This window comes from Adiantum capillus-veneris, chromosome 18 (assembly GCF_014529385.1).
Source record: "Adiantum capillus-veneris isolate H3 chromosome 18, ASM1452938v2, whole genome shotgun sequence".
In the NCBI taxonomy this organism is placed as follows: domain Eukaryota; kingdom Viridiplantae; phylum Streptophyta; class Polypodiopsida; order Polypodiales; family Pteridaceae; genus Adiantum; species Adiantum capillus-veneris.
This window is the reverse complement of record NC_140948.1, coordinates 121704565-121725611: the sequence shown is the minus strand read 5'-3', so window position 1 is coordinate 121725611 and position 21047 is coordinate 121704565. Positions and strand designations below refer to the sequence as shown.

At 41.5% G+C, this 21047-nt stretch overlaps 1 protein-coding gene across 5 annotated transcripts in view; it reads right to left on the bottom strand.

The window, feature by feature from the left end:
- Positions 1–7241: 7241 nt before the first annotated feature.
- LOC147436320 (potassium transporter 1-like) overlaps positions 7242–21047 on the bottom strand; it is a 33077-nt gene continuing 19271 nt past the window's right edge. For all 5 annotated transcript variants that reach the window (XM_086489242.1, XM_086489240.1, XM_086489245.1 and 2 more), the window contains 8 exons: positions 12569–12806; positions 11893–12138; positions 11744–11794; positions 9625–9885; positions 9292–9344; positions 9101–9215; positions 8675–8929; positions 7242–8539 (listed from right to left, as the gene is read on the bottom strand). In XM_086489242.1, coding sequence (XP_086345368.1) covers positions 7449–8539; positions 8675–8929; positions 9101–9215; positions 9292–9344; positions 9625–9885; positions 11744–11794; positions 11893–12138; positions 12569–12806 — 2310 coding nt within the window. In that variant the 3' untranslated portion in view covers positions 7242–7448. The remainder of the gene's footprint in view (positions 8540–8674; positions 8930–9100; positions 9216–9291; positions 9345–9624; positions 9886–11743; positions 11795–11892; positions 12139–12568; positions 12807–21047) is intronic.

Here is a 21047-nt window from a genome sequence, read left to right as displayed (position 1 = left end):
CCTTGACACCAGCAAGGAAAGTGTCCATATCATCTTCGTCATGCATAATCTTTGATTCCAGCTCTTTACATAGCAAAGCAATTTTAGCCTCATTGTGGCTTGCATAAAGACCAGCTAGAATATCCCAAGCCTGTTTTGCAGATTTTGCTGAACGAATGTGAGGAGTAATGGTGCGCTTTACAGACAACACAATCAACGCATGAGCCTGTGCATCCTTTGCATCCCAACGAGTTTGTTCTGCCATAGGCAAAACAACTCTAATAGCAGCAATCCTTGTAGCAAGACCTGCAACATTCTCAACATCGCCTACATCCTCAGAACCAGGACGTACATCAATGCCCTACACAATATTCCAGACTCCCTTTGACACAAGAACATGTTGCATCATGTAAGCCCACATAGGGTAATTGTCCCCAGCCAACATGTCCTCAGCAGCAAACATCTTGAACACATCTGTGTTGTTGTCAGCCATGGAAAATGTATGCACTTGATGTGAAAACTGCCCGAAATGAGGAGAGATTGAGTGAGACTAGCACATGCTATATAGCACAACCCGCAATAGACTGTATAGTACGTGTTATGCAAAAAATGACACTGACAAAAATTTTGCACTAAATGACAAAATTGCATGTGCATACCTGCCTGTAGTGGAGACGAAGGCCGAAATGAGCTACCCAAAACTTTTGTTGACCTGTGAACCCTCGCCATAGCTCACTGAAAGTGGAAAAAGTGAGCAGGCGTGTGCTGGAGCTGCTGGCGACTAAGCCCAGGAGGACGACACCTGCTCTCATACCAATTATTGGAATTAGGTTGCAGAGAAACGCACACAGCTTGGAGAAGATGAAGGAAGCTCAAGGCACACAATAGAGAGTGTGTTACTTAGTGTGCAATGGAAAGATAGATAGCCCTAGAGTGATGGGCGTATATACAATGCACGGGGGGAAAAACCTCCTAAAGAGGGAAAAAATGCCCCGACGGTCCTAGTGTGTTCACACACATCAATACCACATGTATATGGTAACAATTTTGTCAAAAAAGGACAAGAGGATAAAGTATGCATATGTAAGAAACTTTTGTATGGGTTGAAGCAATCTCCTCGTGCTTGGTATGAGAAGGCTGACACTCATTTGGTCAAACGAGGATTTCATAACAGTCCAACAAAAGAAGCATTGTATGTAAAGCGTGAGGGTGATGTACTTCTGATTGTGATTTTTTATGTGGATGATTTGCTGATCACTGGAACAAATAAGAGACATATTGCTGAATTTAAGGGTGATTTGAATGCTATTTTCAAGATGAAAGATTTGGGGCTGTTGCATCATTACTTGGGTATACAATGTAAGCAGTGTGATGGTGGTATTGTCTTGTGTCAGAAAAGATACATAGAGACATTGCTATGTAAGTTTGGACTTCAGGATTGCAAACCTATTGCCATTCCCATGGAAATAGGTTTGAAGTTGAGTCTCCATGATGCAGGTGATCTTGTTGATGTCACTCTTTACCAAACTGTTGTTGACTGTCATTTATGTATGCAACATGAGGCCTGATATTCAGTTTGCAATCTCACAGGTCAGCAGATTTGTGCATAGCACAAGGTCTAAGAATTGGCAGGCAGTCAAGAGGATTTTTCGCTACTTGAGTGGTACTTTGCATCTTGGCTTGTTTTATCCCAAGGGGGATCATTGCCGCCAGATTTACATGCTTTTTCGGACTCAAATTGGGTTGGTTGTATGACACGCGAGTGTCCACAAGTGGTTTTTGTTTCATGCTTGGCAATTCATGTATTTCATTGTTGAGCAAGAAGAAACTGCCACTCCCAGTTGTGAGACTAAGTAGAGGGTAGTCTTCAATAGCTACGATTGAGTGTGTATGGCTCAGACGCCTTATGATTGATTTGAGTGTTGGACAAGACATTGCCAACATCATCTACACTGACAGTTAGATCGCATTGGCAGTTACGAGGAACCCAATTAATCATGCTCACACAAAGCACATTGAGGTGCATTACCACTAAGTCAGGGAGAGGCTCTCAGTAGGAGAGATCAACTTGGCTTATGTGCCAAAGCAGGACGACCTTGCAGATCATTTCACAAAGGCATTGTTTCGTGAGAAGTTCAAAGCTTTCCGCAAAGATTTGGGCTTGCTCCCCTTTGTGGACTGATCATGTCCTCAGAGCATGGCACTTCCCTTTACTCTTCGTTCCAGACCTCGTTCACCGCATCACTCTCAGGGGGGATTTGTTATCATATACATGTAGTAGTGATTTGTGTGAACACACTAGGACCGCCAAGGCATTTTTCCCCTCTTTAGGAGGTTTTTTTCCTCGTGCATTGTAGATATGCCCATCACTCTAGGGCTATCCATCTTTCCATTGCACTCTAAGTAAATCACTCTCTGTTGTGTGCATTGAGCTTCCTTCGTCTTCTCCAAGCTATGTGTGTTGTCCTGTAACCCACTGTCTTAGATCTATCAACTTCAATAGTAATATTATGTGTGGAATTTCCTATGATAAGGGTTGTATATCAGACCCATCTTCTCTCATATGCTAGCATCTACACATAGAGTACTTGTAGCTCTACACTCCACCTCTACATACCCTAGTCTCTATCAATTGGCTACTCATCCAACCTCAATCCCTAGTCTATGAGATGAATTCCTAAGTTGTCCAATCATCAATCTAGCACAATGTGAGATATATGTGTCCATATATCCTATCCATTGGATGAAGCCATCTTGTAGAATAGCCATGAAGTGGTCTTTGTAATACATATTTGGTGAAGAGACTACCTAGGTGTTATCCATGTCTCTAACACACATAATGACTAGAAATCCTCTCAATATCAAATTTGTCTCGTTGTGTGAGATACATATAGGTGGTGAGTGTGGTCATACTGAAAAGGTGGAAGCCGCTACATATCCAAGCCATGCTTATTAAACCACTATGTTATATATATATATATATATATACCATTATCTACTCTCACCTTCCTTTGTCCCACCGCTTAGATGCCTCAAAAGCTTTGTATAAAAACCTATCTTGCAATAGAGCCCTCAATTTCTACTTGAAGTATATTGTCTGAATGAGAGCCTCCACTGGCATGTCCAATATGGCTAGCTCCCCTTTGATCATTTCATGTGGGACAAAGGGTTTTCTGTGGGATGATTTCAGGGATAATCATAACCTCTATCCTTTCAAACTAGTGTCCATCATGAAGTAGCTCTTTAAAAAGTCGGGCAGAGAGAGAAGAGAAGTTGGGAAGAAAAATACTAACGTCATAGGAAAAATATCAAGAAACCTCAAAGATCTATTCGATGAGTCTTGTGTGTGCACGGGTGTGTTATGAGAGAGAGAGAGAGAGAGAGAGAGAGAGAGAGAGAGAGAGAGAGAGAGAGAGAGAGAGAGAGAGAGAGAATTTGTTTCTTTTAACCTTTCTCTCAAGAAACGGCCTACTCCTAGAAGGTGGGTTTTTGTGTATTAGAGGTATGTTTAAGGCTCTTAACATGGTCTTTAAGATTTTGGCCCGTTTTCTCGAATCAAAGTTAACCCTCATGGGAGCAATCCAATTATAAAAATTCTTCTCCTGAAATCAAGGGAATGAATTTAGACATGAAATCTAACAAGAGTGAGTACATTGGTAGCTCCTACTACGTAAAATTAACCAAGTCAAAGGACATCAAGACTGTGAGTAGCAACCTTGTCCATAGTCATAGGCATACCACCTAGCACATGTCAACCTAATGAGGATCTACTAACAATGGATTTGCTAGAGCATGATGACTAGTAGTAAGCCAAAGCAAGCATCCTGACCTACCCAGTTGCCTAAGAAGGCCTTGTGTTTAGGGTGTGTGTTGTTGTATTGAAGATAATACTTATACACAAAAGAACGCAATGTTCAAAAGACAATTGACTTCAGACAATAGTGAAGTATTTGCACAAAAACAATTATGTAGTCAATTCATTTTTGTACAATATGGTCAGAACATGGGCTTGTTTCAATGATCCTATACATTGGGAATACAAGTGTTAATTTGGATGGAAAAAGCCTCGCCTTCATGGATGGATTGTAGCTAAGCTAACCCTCTCTAAGCCAAGATAGAACTCTCACATGCATCCATGTAAACAAGACAATAGATTCATCAGCTTTGGATACGCTTTACAAGTGTCAAAGACCTATTAGTTGTAATCCATGCCCAACTTAAAATTTATTAGTTTAATTGTTTTCATAAATTAAACAAATTTGATTGATTAAAGAAAATATATCTCTTACTAAAACAAGTTTTTCTTGAGTAAAGGGACAACCCCCTCCCCCATTCCCTTTTTTTTCACCTTCTAGAAATCCATCATCACTCCTTTTGATGAGAATGTCTTTTTGCTAAAAAGAATTATTGTAAAAAGTCTTTTTAAGTTCCATTGTTTTAAATGTATGTTTTCAATATTTCAAATATTTTTAAGAGAACTATTATTTTGTGTTGTATTGAAGAGAAATATATAGGTTTCTTGAAACATGGTATCATTTATTATCCAATTGAATCATCATTAGCCATCAAAGTCGTACTTTTTGAATCAATAAGGACGGAGCAACTTAACTCACTTTGAGAATAGTATCTAGGTAATGACCAAAGTACTCATCTAGACTTTTAAACGTCATAGAGCCCAAATTTGTTCATCCATCCAAGTGGTGCCAAACAACAATTGTAGAGTTTCTATATAAACCTTTTCAAAATACGAAGTTACTCTTGCTCATCTCTCTCAAGGCTTTAAAATAGAAATTTATTCATGCTAATCCCTCTAACTTTAAAATAGGAATTTACTCATGTTAATCCCTCGGGCTTTATAATCTTTTCAAAATAGAAATCTACTCATACTAATTCCTTTCAAGGTTTGGTCCCGTAGCCCTACTTAAAGTACAGTGCTATACCCAGCCATATTCAATTAATATGTAATCAAATAAGACCAACCCTACGCTAGGCAAACCTAACAAACAAAACAAATGGCAATCTTTTTAGAGTGTAAGCCTTAGGACATATCAAAATATCATCAAAGCAAGCCTTTTGAAGAAGCACCAATAGTTCAACAACTAATGAGATCAAAATTTGCTAGGATAGGGTACCCTTCCAAAGCAATTAGATACAAACTATCCCCAATGATTATGGTATCAAGACCAAGATGATAGAAAGAGGCTGCACTCACAACCAGTCAAGCAACTAACAAATACACAAGGTCAAAAGTTCAAGCCATGCAGTCTTTTAGAATTAAAAAAAAACCCTCAAGGGAAGGCCCAACTCATCATAAGCGAATCATTGTTGTAAACCTATGTGTTATTAGCATCGAAACCAAAACTTTTGAAAGCAACTAACCATATCTAGAAGGTAGGTAGTGAAAAAGAGCTCCATAGCAATAATATTCCGACTTGATAGAGAGTGACTACTCCATCCAGCCATAATATTCCCCCACCAAGTTGCACTAAAGCAATTTAGCAATTGTCACACACATTTCATGCGAGCAAGGACTAATTGCAGGAGTTGTTTGCCCAAACCAAAGTGAGTGCAATAAACTCCAAATTCTTTCTGGAAATCTCTGAGGAAGACCTACACAAGGTTTCAAAGAACCATAAGCAAGAAATCCCATAAATTACAGTCAATAAAGGATTAGTATCTATTGAAATAAAAGGAAACTACGCATTTCAGTAAAGTGGGTATCAAACCTTTCCCTAGGTATTTTCAATACTCAAAACACCCATTAGGTGCAAGAGAGGCAATCCTTTGAGTAGCAAGTATCAGCTAATGGTAAAGCAAAGAATGTAAAGGTAGAAGAGCTCAGAGAAGAGAGCACAAGTAGTAAAACTTGTGTGTGTGTGTGTGTGTGTGTGTGTGTAGAGTTGGCTAACCAAGAGCCTAGGAAGGATTATGTCCTTACAAAAAACGACGTCTACTTCACTAAAGATGTATTGGATGACAGAGGTTAAGTACTATCTTTTGTAGATGCTTGTGCAAAATTTGGTCCAGGCTATCATAATCATCCTTTATGGCGAAAGATTGAAAATTTGTTAGCACCATTTGAGCCTTTTCCTCCTCTAGATTAGTTAGAAGGATTGGCTAGGTCACCCCTACTCGTGGTCCTTTACATCTGCCTCAACTCTTTGTGCATTCATTTTACACCTCCTTCTTCCTAGACCATGGGTTCACAAGTATGCAAATAGAATTTGAAAGATGCATAAGCCTTTGTCTAGTGGAGAAAAAAACTCGGCATGATGTGGAACACTAAGATGCCCTTAAAATGTTTACTTTCTATGGTGGTGCTTGCTTACATTCTTTCGATTGGGTCTTTTCTAGCAAGGTGCCATGTGACATCCTCTCTTTATTGCATTTGTGGTGCATCTATCGAACAACTAACCTATAATGGAACTATACTAGCAATGTGTTGGATCATATAGCAAGGCTTCTTCAAGTAGTTTCCCTTGTATCTTTTGGCAGACATTTTTTTGTTGTTCGACATTCTTGCTCCTCTCAAATATAGTATAGACCTTTCCTTGATTGGCTCCAGTATTGGGCCATGTGATTTGGCAATCGAGAATTGGTGTCTTTTTGGTGAGTCACCGATTCAAACCTTTTTCCTTTTCAGATAATCTTTGCATCAATCTCTTTATGATTGTCTATCTGTATGTGTGCCCTTTTCTCAGATGTGCTTTTGACCATGCCTTCGCGCATAAAGAACTTTGGCATATCTTGTCCATGATATACTTCGTGGGTTTAGAAATTTCCTACTAGTAATTCACGAGTGATTCGCCAAAAAAATGTGTCCGTGCACGCATGCGTGTACGTATATATATATATATATATATATATATATATATATATATATATATATATATATATATATATATATATATATATATATATAGAGAGAGAGAGAGAGAGAGAGAGAGAGAGAGAGAGAGAGATGAAATGAAATGAAATGTTATATTAACGTCTTCAAAAGGCCATAATGACCTATGAGACCCAAAAGTTACAAAGTGGTGGATCTGATACAAGGTCAGAGTAACAAAATAACCTAACAACAGTACAAAACAAAGATATAAACTATGGGGTCCTAAGTTGGTCGATGTGAGTCAAGCAAAAACTAAGCAGAAAAATGGGCGGCTTGTTGGGATCGAGAGAGAGAGAGAGAGAGAGAGAGAGAGAGAGAGAGAGAGAGAGAGAGAGAGAGAGAGAGAGAGAGAGGGCCACGGACCTCTCTAGAATTTGTATAGGTTCAAAAAGCAACGCACGTGAATTTGTATACTTTGTTCTCTTTATGTATGCAAGTTCCACAACAAATATCACCAGCAAATGGTGGCAATCCAAAATACAACAAAATATACAAGTGGTTGTTATATCACTCTTGTGCAACCACCCTAAATACAGCAGGATTCAAAGTTTTTGTATGCTTTCACCTTGCGCTTTTGACCTCATACACGATACACCATGCCTACCTCTATCAAAGAGAGATGAGGAATGCTCAAGGCCGCCGTGGGTCCACGACAATTGTTTCGCAAGAAATTGTAAACTACATCAATCACAAACTTCTTTATCAGAGAGGAGTCCTTTTTGGCCTTGACATACGAGTGGCCCAACATGTATGCAACTCCTGCCTCTTGGGCTTCAATCAGCTCAATAAGCTCTCTTCTCACAGCTGGATCAATGTTAGGTGTCTCTGGCAACTCAAATCTAACCTTCTTTCTGCATTTAGAGTGAGAAGAATGTGATTCTTCTAGACTATGAATGCTTTGCATAGTAGGAGACTTACTATAAGAAAAGCCCGATAACGAGTCCTCACTAGAATCATTGTCCAATGAGACTATCTTCAAGCTCTGCTGCGTTGGCAACCCAATAACTGCTAACCGGCCATCCAAAGTAAGCTCATTGCCCAAAAGCGCTTCCTGGTCTTCGGCTTCCGTCCTGATGAACTCCCCAATTTTCATTACCAGCTGATTTTCAAAATCATGGTTATCTCTTTGTACATCTTTGTAGCCGAATCGCACAATGCACCTGAACATACGGAACTCCTTAGGCCCAATGCGACCTATAAGGCACCGCTCCTCCAAGGGAACAAATGGAACTGGTACATATTTGACACACACAAACACCAGAACCTTGTGAAAAGCAGGTAGATTTGTTACAAAATGAGAAAATATGGGAGGAACGCCTGTAACCAAATCAGTGTAGATGAGTCCTAAGCCTGGTACTCGAACGATCCCAAGGCTTGGGCCTAGTGTCAGCAGCCACTTCATAGAGACTTTATTCTGTAAGTCAAACTCGTATTTCTTGCGGAACCCATAATGCCATATGTACATGATGGCCATGAATAATATGGAGAAAGCAAGAGGAACCCAACCACCTTCTCGTACTTTGGTCAATGAGGCTGAGAAATACAAACATTCGATAGCTCCAAAGAACAGCAAGAAAGCTAGAGCCAAAAGGACACTCTTTTGCCAAACAATAACCATTACTACTGACATAAGGCATGTTGTAACAAGCATGACTGTGATGACAGCGACACCTGAGGACATAACAAGATTTTAGGAGGCCGATCTCATAAACACGTTGTAAACATACTAAGAGCAAGACCGCAATTCGCATAATTAAGAAAGATAACTGTAGCACTACACATTTATTGCTGCGTCCAAAGGCTCACCATAGGCATTGCCGATCATGATAGTATCTCTAAATCCAACTGTGATGGCTAGACACAGGACCATAAGGATCCAGTTCACCTCAGGAATGTAAATCTGACCACAAATGTGGTTAGATGTATGCATCACTTTGACACGTGGAAAGCAGCCCAGGGCTTGCGCTTGTTTGATAATTGAGAAGGTTGCCGATATGACAGCTTGACTCCCAACCACAGAGGCAAGAGTGGCCACAACAAATACTGGCCAGAACACAGGTCCTACAAGCTTTGACTGTTAGTTCACCAGCATAATCCAAGAGGGTTTACCAGAAATAGAGAACATCACATGAGAGCACACATATGCAACATGATGGTGTGTTTTTGGTGGTGGTGGTTTGGGGGACCGCCCAGGAGAGGGGGGGGGGGGGGGGGGGAGTGGGAGTCTCTTACTAGGAATGGACATGTAGAAGCTGCGTTCTATGTCTGAAGGGTGTCTTGACAAGAATGCTGCTTGGCCCATATAGGCAAGAGTCAAACAAGGGTACACTGCACAGGTAAACGCGACCTGAAAATACATGTATAAAATTGATGAGATCTCTTTGTGCCAATTGCAAGTTTAATCATGCCTCCACTTGTCGTACCTTGATTGAGCACTGTGAAAAGTGTCCCAAGTCTGCATACATAGCCTCTGCACCTGTGGTCACATTCAGTAACAGAAATTGAATTCTTGCAATCGGTGACAACAAGGTTTAGTCAAGCAAAGGTGATGCTAGTAGCAAAGAAAGAATTCGGTGATTATAACGTGCTTACAAATTTAATATACAGCTAGGACCGATCAGTACGTACTCAACACTCTATTGATTATTTATAACCCAGACCATTCCAAAACTTTATGAGCACGAGGGAGACTCAAAACAGATCTAAATGACCTAGAATGACAGCAGAGATTTAATAACAGATGTTGTGAACCTTGCCTGTTATGCACAGCACAACACCACCTAGGGAAATCCAACCCTCTTTTCCCGTCTTCTGCAGAAACTTGTACATATAGTATGGTGACAAAGCTTTTATGACACCCTTGTTCCATCTGAAAATATTGTAGACTCCAATGCTGCTAATACAGAAAAGCCATGATATGACAATAGGAGCAAACATAAAGCCAACTTTACGAGTGCCATAGTGCTGCAGAGCAAATAGCCCCACCAAGACTGCACAAGCAAGAAGTAGCACATAATCTGCAGAAACAGATAAAACCAACGATTATCAAACCGCCTAGAAAATCCACACCTTTCACCTGCATTGAAGGGACATTATGAAAAGACGAACTGCAATACATCCATTACTTTATCTATAGCTACTTGCCAATTAGAGTGTTGGAGAACATATCTAGTCCTATATGCACTTCTTGCAGTTAAATAGGTAAGACAGGTATCAGACAACTTCACAAAAGTATATTAGAATACAAAAGCAAGACAAACCATTCAAAATGCAATCCGTTTGATCATAAATTACACACATCCTATAAAATTCCCACTAATGTCTATGATATCCAATAGTGTGGTAGATAACTTGGTGTCGATATAAACTGTTCCACAGAGCTTTTATTCCAGAAAACACAGCGAGTTTTTCTACTTTGGGTGGTGCAGCCCAATTAAAATCTTATAAACTAAAAGCGGAGTAATTTGCCATACCAAAACTTCTCCTTTATCCAAGGAAAAAGTCCAAGCTCACGGGAAAGACATGCTTGAAACTAACTGAGCTGAGGAGAAAAGCACAATAGGTGTTGTACGCTCTCAGTGGAACTAGCTTAGTCATATTTTTGTGCAAAACACTTGATTGTTGTATGCTCTCAGTGAAAAAACTGAGCTGAGTAAAATAATACAATCGGAATTGTATACTCTCACAAACCTATGCTTGTACCTGTGTTTCCCCCATTTTAGGCACAGAGCCCAAAAGGAAGAAAAAAGGCAAAACACAATTGCTCAAAATTTGCACTGCCAAATTTCAGGCTTTTACGCACATGTTGCCTTGCTAGCCATCCTCATGGCAAGCAAAAACGATAGGAATCAGTTGTGTGACTATCAGCTAAGTAACTATACCCCATCCACTGACTACAATAGTTTTTGTGCTTTGTGACCTGGCACTTCCTAGTTTTCCTTCGCTCTTCTGTACCCCTGTCGCAAACCTACTCTTGTAACTTTGGTGACCTACGGCTTTTCACCTTAAAAGAGGTCTCAAATAAAGTGCATCTACCATCAATAATAGCATGCAGCATCAACCATTTAGCAACACAACCAAAGCACTTCATTACCTAAAAATGTAGAAGATTAACAAACTTCTTAATTACCTAAAAGGCCAGCTTGATTGTGACATTATCAAAGCAGTCAACGCTTTGATGCCTAGAAACAATCACTCTTGGAACCTACTTGTCATCACAAGATAGAAGATGCCAAAGATTTATGACTAAAAAAATACTAGCATCTTTGTCAATCATGGTGGATTCCCCATTGTACATTGTACATTGATCTGGTAAGTAAAGACAAATAATATAACGTTCCGACAACAAGAACATGGATGCCATTACTGTTCAAAAAAAAACCCTATAACATACGTTCGACAATTTCCTTGATGACATATGGATCATTATTTGGGAGAAAACAACATTACATGTGAACAAGTTGTTGAAAAGTGCTTTATTTTTGGAAAGTGGTTTAGAGAGAGAAAGCGGAAAACTGAAGCATACATTGACCTTCCTCTTTCAAGGACAAGCTAGGCCCAGATGTTTAGTACTGTTGCACACCCGGTTCCAATTTAAGACGATAAACCATGATGGATTGAGCACAGAGTCTCCATCAGAAACTTTATGAATAATTCATCTGCAATCTGTCTTTTGTTAAGTAAGTTTCAGATAAGTAAGTTTCAGATATCTCCAAAATGCCTTGCAGAAAGTAAAAACTGGAAAAACTTTCACGCAGAATTATGCCCATTCTCTCAGGAGGGTCAAGGTAATATAATCTCAGACAACCGATAAGAAACTGGGGAGAGGATTGAGATAGTTTGAATGTGAGCACCAGAACTCTGAATAACACTTACTCTCATGAAGATCCCTCGCTTTCACTGTAAGGCCTGAGACTGCTGACAGAACTGCAAGTCCAAAAATAAAACTTTGTTAGTAGCGATGGTGCATCCCACGTATACTTTCTGCTTCATGCTCAGCAATATTGAAAGTTGCGCTCACATACCAGAAATAGTAGGAGTCAGTATACCGTCACCAATCACCATACATGTGCCAAGTAAGACTGCAATGAGAACCCCACTACGCAAGCGTTGATGGCCCTCTAAGAATGTTTTGATGATGTGGGAGCTTCGTGTTGCTGGAGGTGGTTCTAAGCTGTATGTTGACAACTCCTCATCTAACGCCTGTTGATTAGGTAACAGACCTATTTTGGCATGCCTACAGAGCAGCGAGTATAGAGCAAATGTCCCACCTACAGGTGTTTGAATGCAATTATTTTCAACCTATGCAAAATTATGGGTTCAAATCATGCTATGCTTAAATTCAACAAGAGCTAGTCAGCTTCTCTTGGCCTGGCTAATCCACTGAGACTCACTAATAGTTATAATACACTGCTGATACCAGCTTAAGAATACATTCAAGTCTTCTGGAAGGCTAAATTACTAGATGTCCCAACTGTCATATCACAATACATGAACAATAAATTTCCTTTTTGCATAAGAGTGGCTGCTTTAGCCTCTCAGCAAAGTGATTTTAGATTGAGTCCCATTCGTAAGTGCAGAAAATATTTAGTCTTTGCAGACCGAGTGGCTTGGCATAGCCTTGTGTAAACTAATGGACCAAGAACGAGGGTCATGCCTGTTTTAGGCATGCAGACATAGAAAAAGCATTTACTATCTTACCTTCGCCATTATCATCAGCTCTCAGCACGATAAAGACATACTTTAAAGCAGGGATCAACGTGATGGTCCAAAATATGAAGGATAGCACACCCATGATTTCTGCATCACTATCAGAGAGTCGTACTTTGCTTCCAAAAAATGTGCTCTTGTACACATAAAGGGGAGAAGTGCTTAAATCTCCGTAAACAACCCCAAAGCTTTGATATGCAAGTGGTAATACTGCTTTCCATGATGTTTTCTGCAAAAAGAAAGTTTCAAGAAAGCAATTTGTATAACAGTTCTTTTAAAAATGCTCAGTTAGGCAAACATACTGTACAAAATGCACATACCTCCCTAAATAAATTCTAGGCCATACGTGGAATATAAGTACGGTTTAATGCATCCACAGAGAAAAGAAGAAAAGTCATATGCTGCAGACCTACACTCTGACAAGGATGTGCGGTGTTGCAAGAAACAAACAATCACCTTCAGATGGCTAATAATGCTTCTTGAGAGAATTCAGAGCTAGCAGGTAATAAAATAAAACAATTAAACACAAAACCAAGATGAATGTTTTAGTGTCTCAAAGCTAGCATGCAAGGAAACCTGGAATGCACATTGCAACTTGCAGCCACGCTAGCATCAGTCCCCAATTTAAATTAAAAACATCTTAAACATATTCCAAGAAACAAGCATAAAGGAAACAACGAGCCAAACTTGAGGAATTCAATGTGTAAAAAGAGGTATGGAGGACTTACAGAGAGACCATTCATTATCCAAAAGTATATTAGCGTGGGATAGAGGGGAGAGGAGGTGGCTCGTGAAGGAACGAATAAATGAGCACATGAGAGAGGAGAGAAACACAATGTGATTGGAAGAGAATAAGAGAGAACAACCTAAGAGCAATAATTCAATAACTAAAGAGACTTCTAATACAGAAGAGAGGTCAGGGGTCCTTTTATATGGTGATATCAGTGATCTAGAGTCTTATAAAGAGGGGGCTCCCCAATTTAGGATTGACACTAAAAAATATGCCACATCAGCATAAGACACTGAGTCTAAAACCCACGAGAAATGCGAGGAAGAACACATAAATGGAGGCATATGTCATGCATCTACTCCTGAAGCCAAGTGAATCTCCCCCAAGTCACAAAACCTAGCTTGGAATAGCATACATACTGCTCGCCAAACAAAATGCACATGGCACACCAAAAGTGAAAGAACAGGGTTAGTGTAACGAATCGCGAAGAAAAAAAAAATGGATTTTTTGGGAAAGTGAAGGCGAGATCAGGTTGATCTCTAACCCTGCGCCTGGTGGAAGGATCAAACACAAGGCACAGGCGCTCCACGAAATACACTATCCATTGCACACCTCCTTGTCATTCTCTTGACGGTTTCCTTGAAATTTGGGGTCGGCCACGTACGTCGTTGGTTGTAGATGAGAATGCTAGGCAAAGTCACAGGGGACGCCCATTTTTGGGCTTCCCGTCCCCGTACCGCCCTTTTTTTTACACTAAAAATCCATTTCAGCCCCGTCCCCACTCCTTGGGACACATCCCTTGTGACTATGACATTGCTAGGCATTCCACCTTGACACACAATGACTTTATTTCCTCACATTCATTTTGGTCCTCCACAAGCTCCTCGAGCATCTTGATCATCCGATTCATGGCTACGCAAACTTTGTCGATGCATGGTTGCATGGCATCAATGATCCGCAGCCAATGAACAATGGGCCTCACCATAGCATCAAGGGTCTTCAGCATCTCTCACCATGCAGCGGCATTGGCCCCTGCTCTACAATCTCTTTCAGTTGTTGTCAAAGAATCTAGCATACGAAGGACTAAGAAAACGCATTTTCAATGCTCCACCACAATTGGACAAGGGACTAACCAGGAAAAATCTTGACTCTAAATACCTGAGGAGGAAGAGAGTGCTCCTCTTTGAGGACTCATGCCGTACTTTTTGGTGGTTGAGGACGAAGAAACCAAATGATTGGCCTCGTCAATGGTAGGTGCAATCGATGACAAAGCCCCTATGTCCTTGAGAAGTTTGTTGAGGTAGTGAACCATGCACAATGAGGAGGTGATGGATAGATACATTCTCCCTATGATAGCCCTTGCTACCCTATTCGATGCCTCCCCATCATAGTCACAAGGGACGCGTCCTGAGGAGTGGGGAGGGGGGACGGGGCTCAAATGGATTTTTAGTGTCGAAAAGAGGGTGGGACGGCAAGTGGGGACGGGTAGCCCAAAAATGGGCGTCCCCTGTGACTATGCAAGCCCCCATCCGCAAAAACATGGAGTGGTGGAGTTCCACTTCCAAAAACACTAGCCCCAACACCTTAGCACCCCTTTCGGTATTTCTTTTATATTGCTTCAACAAGGTACAAGTCTCTCGACTCTACTCTGCTTCCTCAACACTAGAATGCCAGAGATTGGCCCCCCACGCACCAGATTCATATGTTTCACAAAATCACAATGCAACACAGATAATTCCAAATGTAATCACAAGACATAAAGACATAAACTCCCCCATGAATACTCCCCCTAGAACCGAAGGCTGCGCCATGAAATATTAAGAGGCTAGATATACAACTCAATGCTTCCCATACCCCAGCGTGCGTCTCTCGGCGGTTTCCATTTACAACTAAATGCTTCCCAAACCGCAACAGGCATCGTTTAGAGGCCATATACAACTAACTGCACTCAACATTATCCAAAGGTTTTTCAAACAGCATTGAAATTAGCATTAAAGTGACAATCAAGCATACTCAATCGGCACCAAGACAAGTTTAAAAAAGACAAATTCTATACAAAGCAAAATTAAAATCATTACGGGTTTGTCTCAATCAGTCGAACTCGAAGGACCACTGACGTTCCATTCTGCACCAAAGTGATGGTTCGGTTCTAGATCTGAATGGTAGCATTGTTCTTGTCATGCCAAGACATGCCCAAATGAGCCTCACAATGCCCTAACTTCATGTGTGGAATTCCGCATTGCCATGGTACCCTTGGATGGTGACCGGAAGAGCACCAAGAAAGGGGACAACTTTACTAATTGCCTTGTGGCTAGCTCAGCCTCTAGTTCTCCAACAAACTGATCATATTCAAAGTCCATGTAAGGTGCAGCGGAATGAATGTTGTATTTTCACAAGATTAGTGATCTTTATTGCTCAAGGTTCCTTTTAGTTCTTAGGGAAAGAGAGAGCTTTCCGTCTTGTAGAGTGTTGTGGTCACGAACAAAGTGAGTGGATATTGTGCGTGCAAGTGAATGAGACTGAGAGGAGAGAGAAGAGATACGACACCGAGAGGTTGTAAAACCCTCCTCCGAAGGCCCCACTCTCGTCGGCGAGAGTGGTCTATTCTTTGATTGCACAAAGGTGTACAATGCATATGCAATGGACTGATGCAAGTTGGACTATGCCGATGATGACGACGGCGACTCGATGGCTGAAATCTGAGATCCTTTATCTGCTGATTTTAGGGACTGTTTGGTGGCTGAAATTCTCTGTTTTTGGCTGCGTTTTTCGGGCTGAACTTGGGGATCTTCTGCAACCATGAGGGACTGAATCTGCTACTGTAACTATGTCAGACTTTGTAAATAATTAATTTATTTACGAGAAAAGAATTATCTAATTAGTTGTGTACACATCAGAATAGATCTAGCAGTTTCTGGGGCCTCAAGTGCGCCCAAGTTTGGGCCAGAGCACCTCAGGGAGACCCTAGCAGAAAAATACCATGAAGCCCTAGTGATTGGGAAATCGGGTCTTCAATAAAGGGGTAGATAGTAGCCTCAGATTTCAGGCTCAGAAAATTACGCGCGCTAGTGCAAGCACAGGAATGAGATGGGGTCCTTAGAATAATAACCCTAAGGCCTGATTATTTTACGGCCTTAGGATAAGTTAGTTAAAAGTATTCTTAAGTGAATTTGCGTTGGACCAAATGGTCGGACAAGTGCGCACAGGTAATGCCAGAGCATTGCTGGCACGGCAATGCGCTAGGGAGCAGTTAACGTTTTCATTTGTTGCATCTATGTGTGCAGTTGTGCACTTAATTGCACATTTCATTAACTAGCATAGGATTTTTAAAGTCAAAAGTTGAATGGTTTAAAATTTTTTAAAGTAAGTGTGCCACTTGGCAATGCAATCTCTCTCTCTCCCTCACTGCCTCTCTTCATGCTAGCGCCCCCTCTTCTGGGAGGCTATAAGAGAGCAGCCCCTCCCCCTCTTGCCGGGTTGGCAGTGCACTACCCCCCCCCCCCCCCCCCCCCCCCCCCCCCCCAAGTTGACCACCCTCTACGCAGTGAAGCTCTCCATTGAAGCTTGAGAGCAACACCTTGTGGTGTATGTGGAGCCTCTGAGCACCCATCACCTAGAACAAGGCCTCTCATGGTTGCATGCAGCTTTGGGAGAAGTTTCATCGCGTGAAGTAGTAGAAAACTCTCTTTCTCCCTTGTCTAGTTGCTGCAAATTCCCTGTTTTCAGCCCCTAATCACTTGTATTAGGGTGAATTTCAGTAAAGTCTTAATAGAATCTCATTCCCCACTACCTACTCTACACATACACCAAGTTTGGAGCATTTCCATCGCGAAAAGGACCTCCAATTTGGCATTGGAACACGCTCAGGTAACAATTTCTAGTTATGTGCAGAAAATTACAGCAAGCGTGTGTGTGTGTTTTGCATGTTTCTGTGGTTGGTTAACTGCAGGAATGATTACGTCCAAAGTGGCACAGTTAGCGGAAGATAGACCCTCATTCGTGAGGGCTTGCGATGAGTTTTGTGGAAGGTAGACTCTCCCCTACGAGAGCTTCCCAAAATCTCGCAGAAGAGGATAGATCCTCTCAGTAGTCAAAGAGCAGTTCTTCTACTCTCTCAATCAAAAGCAGAAAAAGGCCAAGAAAGAATAGAGGACGGGCTTTCGCCCCGTTCCTGTGCTTGTAAAGATTCTCCCTTAGTAATAAAGATATTCTCTTTATGGGGGGGGGCCAGCCCATCTTCTGGTCCCCAATGAAGTGTCAAACTTTCTCTCTCTCTCTAATTCTCTCGAGTATTTGAAGTGCAATTAAACGTCAGTTTACGCTTCCGTATTTTTGTGACAGTGGTATCAGAGCAAGGTCATCTCTCTCTTCCTTAAGGGATTGACGACTCTTGGCAGACTGCAGAAATGGGAGGACGCAAGATAGAGTTCTCTCTCCTACAAGAGCAGGTGGAAAGTTGCAAAAAGCTCTCTCCCATCCAGAAGTCCAAAAGATTCTCCATACTCTTGAGAAAGGGAAGGAGAAAATGCCGATGGGGTCGGGAGAAATCCAGCAGAACCCAAAGGCGCCAGAACCAAGGAAAGATCCTTTGATTGGAACCTCCCGCATGCACGAGAGGCACAGGAAGCCTCCAGAACGTCATGTGCGGTTTAACCCAAAGGTTCAAGAGCAGGATCCCCCTGATTCCCCTCAGTTCTCTTTCATGAAGGATCTGGATGACATCGTTGCTCCGGAAGACATGTTTCTTGACGATCCGTCGCAGCAAGAAGTGCATTCAAGGGAAAAGACTCCTGTCCATAAGGAGTCTAAGCATAGAAAGAAGGAGCACCATAAGAAGAAGCACCACAGGCAGAAAACATTCAAGTCGAGAGACAAAGATGTGAAATTCGACACCTACAATGGACGGCGTGATAATGACAAAGCTTTGGCTTTCATCCGCCAATTCGAAGTTGCGTTTGCTGAAGGGAATTTTAAAGAAAGATCCAAGCTTCGCCATGTCAGTATGTACCTGAAAGGCACCGCCAGCAGTTGGTGGTTAACCCTTATCCTGGAACATCGCAAACCCCAAGATTGGACTGCTTTCAAGAAGGAGTTCTACGCACAGTTCCTTCATCCAGACTATGAGGAAGAGGTAAAGAAAGAATGGGATCGACTTTCACAATCGGAGAACGAAACTGTTCCACGCTATGTGAATAGGTTTTGGGACGTTCTCTTGAAAGTCACTCCATTCAAGAAGATTGACGATTCGGAAAAGATGCGCAAGTTTGAAGCAGGATTGCATGAAGCCTTGCAAAAGGCTATGAAGCTTTACCCTCGAGGTAACTTGCAGATACTTATGGAATCAGCCCGCATAGCTGATGGAATACATGACAAGGGTACTCCCAGGAAGATGGAGCAAAGCACTTACCATACCAAGCAGAAGGCTCTCCATGAGCAGCCTACCTCTACTTCTTCTTCTCAAAAGAAGAAAAGAACCGCCTCCGAAGCGGAAGCAAAGCCAAATCAGCCCAAGAAAGGGAGATATCTCTCTCCTGCTGAGTTGCGAACCTACATTAGTGAAGGAAGATGCTTCAAGTGTGGACAAGTTGGTCGTATGAAGGGTGACTGTCCTACCAAACCTCCACAACCACCCTCTTCCAATGCAGTCCCAGATGTACAGGGAAATACAACCCAGGATGGAAAAGAAAGAGCTCTTCTCAAAGCATGGGGTAGTATCAACAACCAACGGGCTCTTATTTTGTTTGACCCTGGTAGTACAGACAACTTCATCTCTACCAAGCTAGCTGATGACCTGAACTTCCAGCCCAATCGTTTTGGAGTTTCTATTCAAGCACAATCTGCTTTCAAAGGGCAGAACTCAAACTCTACTCCAATCATAGGGAAGTTGAATCTTAAGGTCGACGACTACAAGGATCAAGCGTCTTTCTTACTAGCTTCACTTGAAGGATGCAATGTTATCTTGGGAATGCCTTGGCACTACAAGATGCATCCCATTCCTGACTATGTTCAGAAAACCTTATCCTTTGCTCATAAAGAAAATGAGTATCTTGTACTTGCAGATGCAAGTGATTGGCATATCCCTATCGCCAATCACATTGCCATCAAGAAAGTAATGAAAAAGTGTGTTTCAGTGTACTTGATTTTTGCAAGAGAGAGAGATGTGTCTGTTTCACAACTTTCTTCCTCTTTAGAGCAAAAAAGAATTAAGTTATTAGAAAGTTATCAAGATTGCTTTGCAGATGAACTTCCAAATGAACTCCCACCTTCGCGACCTGAGGATCATACAATTGATTTGATCCCAGGAAGTTCTCCTCCAAATCAGCCCCCTTATCGAGTTAGTCTAATGCAGCAAGAGGAAATTCTCAAGCAGGTTAACGAACTTTGGGAGAAGGGCTTAATAAGGCCTAGTACTTCTCCATATTGTTCACCTGTCTTGCTAGTACAGAAAAAGGATGGCACATTCCGCATGTGCATAGACTATAGATCTCTAAACAAGATCACAATCAAGAATCGATTTCCAATCCCTCGGATTGACGACATTCTTGACAAGTTACAAGGGGCAAGTGTCTTTAGTCGTATAGACTTGAAGAGCGGTTATCATCAAATCCGCATAGCTCCTCAGGATGTGCATAAGACTTCATTTAGAACAACCTTCGGGTTGTATGAATTCTTAGTGATGCCTTTTGGACTCGCTAATGCACTAGCCACATTCAACAGAATGATGGATAGAATCTTCCACTCATATAGAAGCTTCACAGGCGTTTTCTTTGATGACGTCTTAATATTCTCAGAGACGGAAGACGAACACTATAAGCATCTCGCCTTAGTGTTTGAAGAATTACGCAAACACAAATTATTTGTGAATGCTAAGAAGAGAGTTCTTTCTAAAAGAAATCCACTATTTGGGCCATATAGTATCTCACAATCAAGTGAATGCTAAGAAGAGAGTTCTTTCTAAAAGAAATCCACTATTTGGGCCATATAGTATCTCACAATCAAGTGAGAATGGACCCTGATAAGATTCAAGCAGTTGTAGAATGGCCTACGCCAACTACAGTACATGATGTACGAAGTTTCCTTCGCCTCTGTTCTTATACTCAGCGTTTCATTCGAGCTTTTGCCGCGATAGCAGGTCCCCTCCATGACCTGACAAAGAAGCGGATTCCATTCCATTGGGGGTCTGGACAAAAACAAGCTTTTGAAGTATCTACTCAGTCACGGACCTGTTCTCACCGTCCCTGATCTTCGCAAACCTTTCGAGGTATACTGCGATGCATCTGGAGATTGTGTAGGAGCAGTTTTGAACCAAGAGGGTCACGCGATAGCCTATGAAAGTCGGTGCCTTAAAGATGCAGAGTTGCATGTCTCCATATAGGAGAAAGAGCTAATGGCAGTAATTCATGCTCTTTCCATTTCGAAACACTATCTATTAGGAGCTGATTTTATTATCAAGACAGATCATCAAAGTCTTCGCTACTTTCTCACACAGAGAAAGTTATCAGAAAAGCAGATGAGATGGGCCAACTTTCTTTCAACGTTCCATTTTCAGATTTTACATACTTCTGGAACGAAGAATGCAGTTGCAGATGCTCTCTCCAGGCGTCCAAAGATCAATGCACTAACAACAATTTATCATGAGGAACTAGAATCTCTCAGCGAGATGTATCCTCAAGATCCAGACTTCGCCACAATTTGGGCAGATCTTCAAGCTGGTCACTCAAGGCCACCTTATTCCATTAG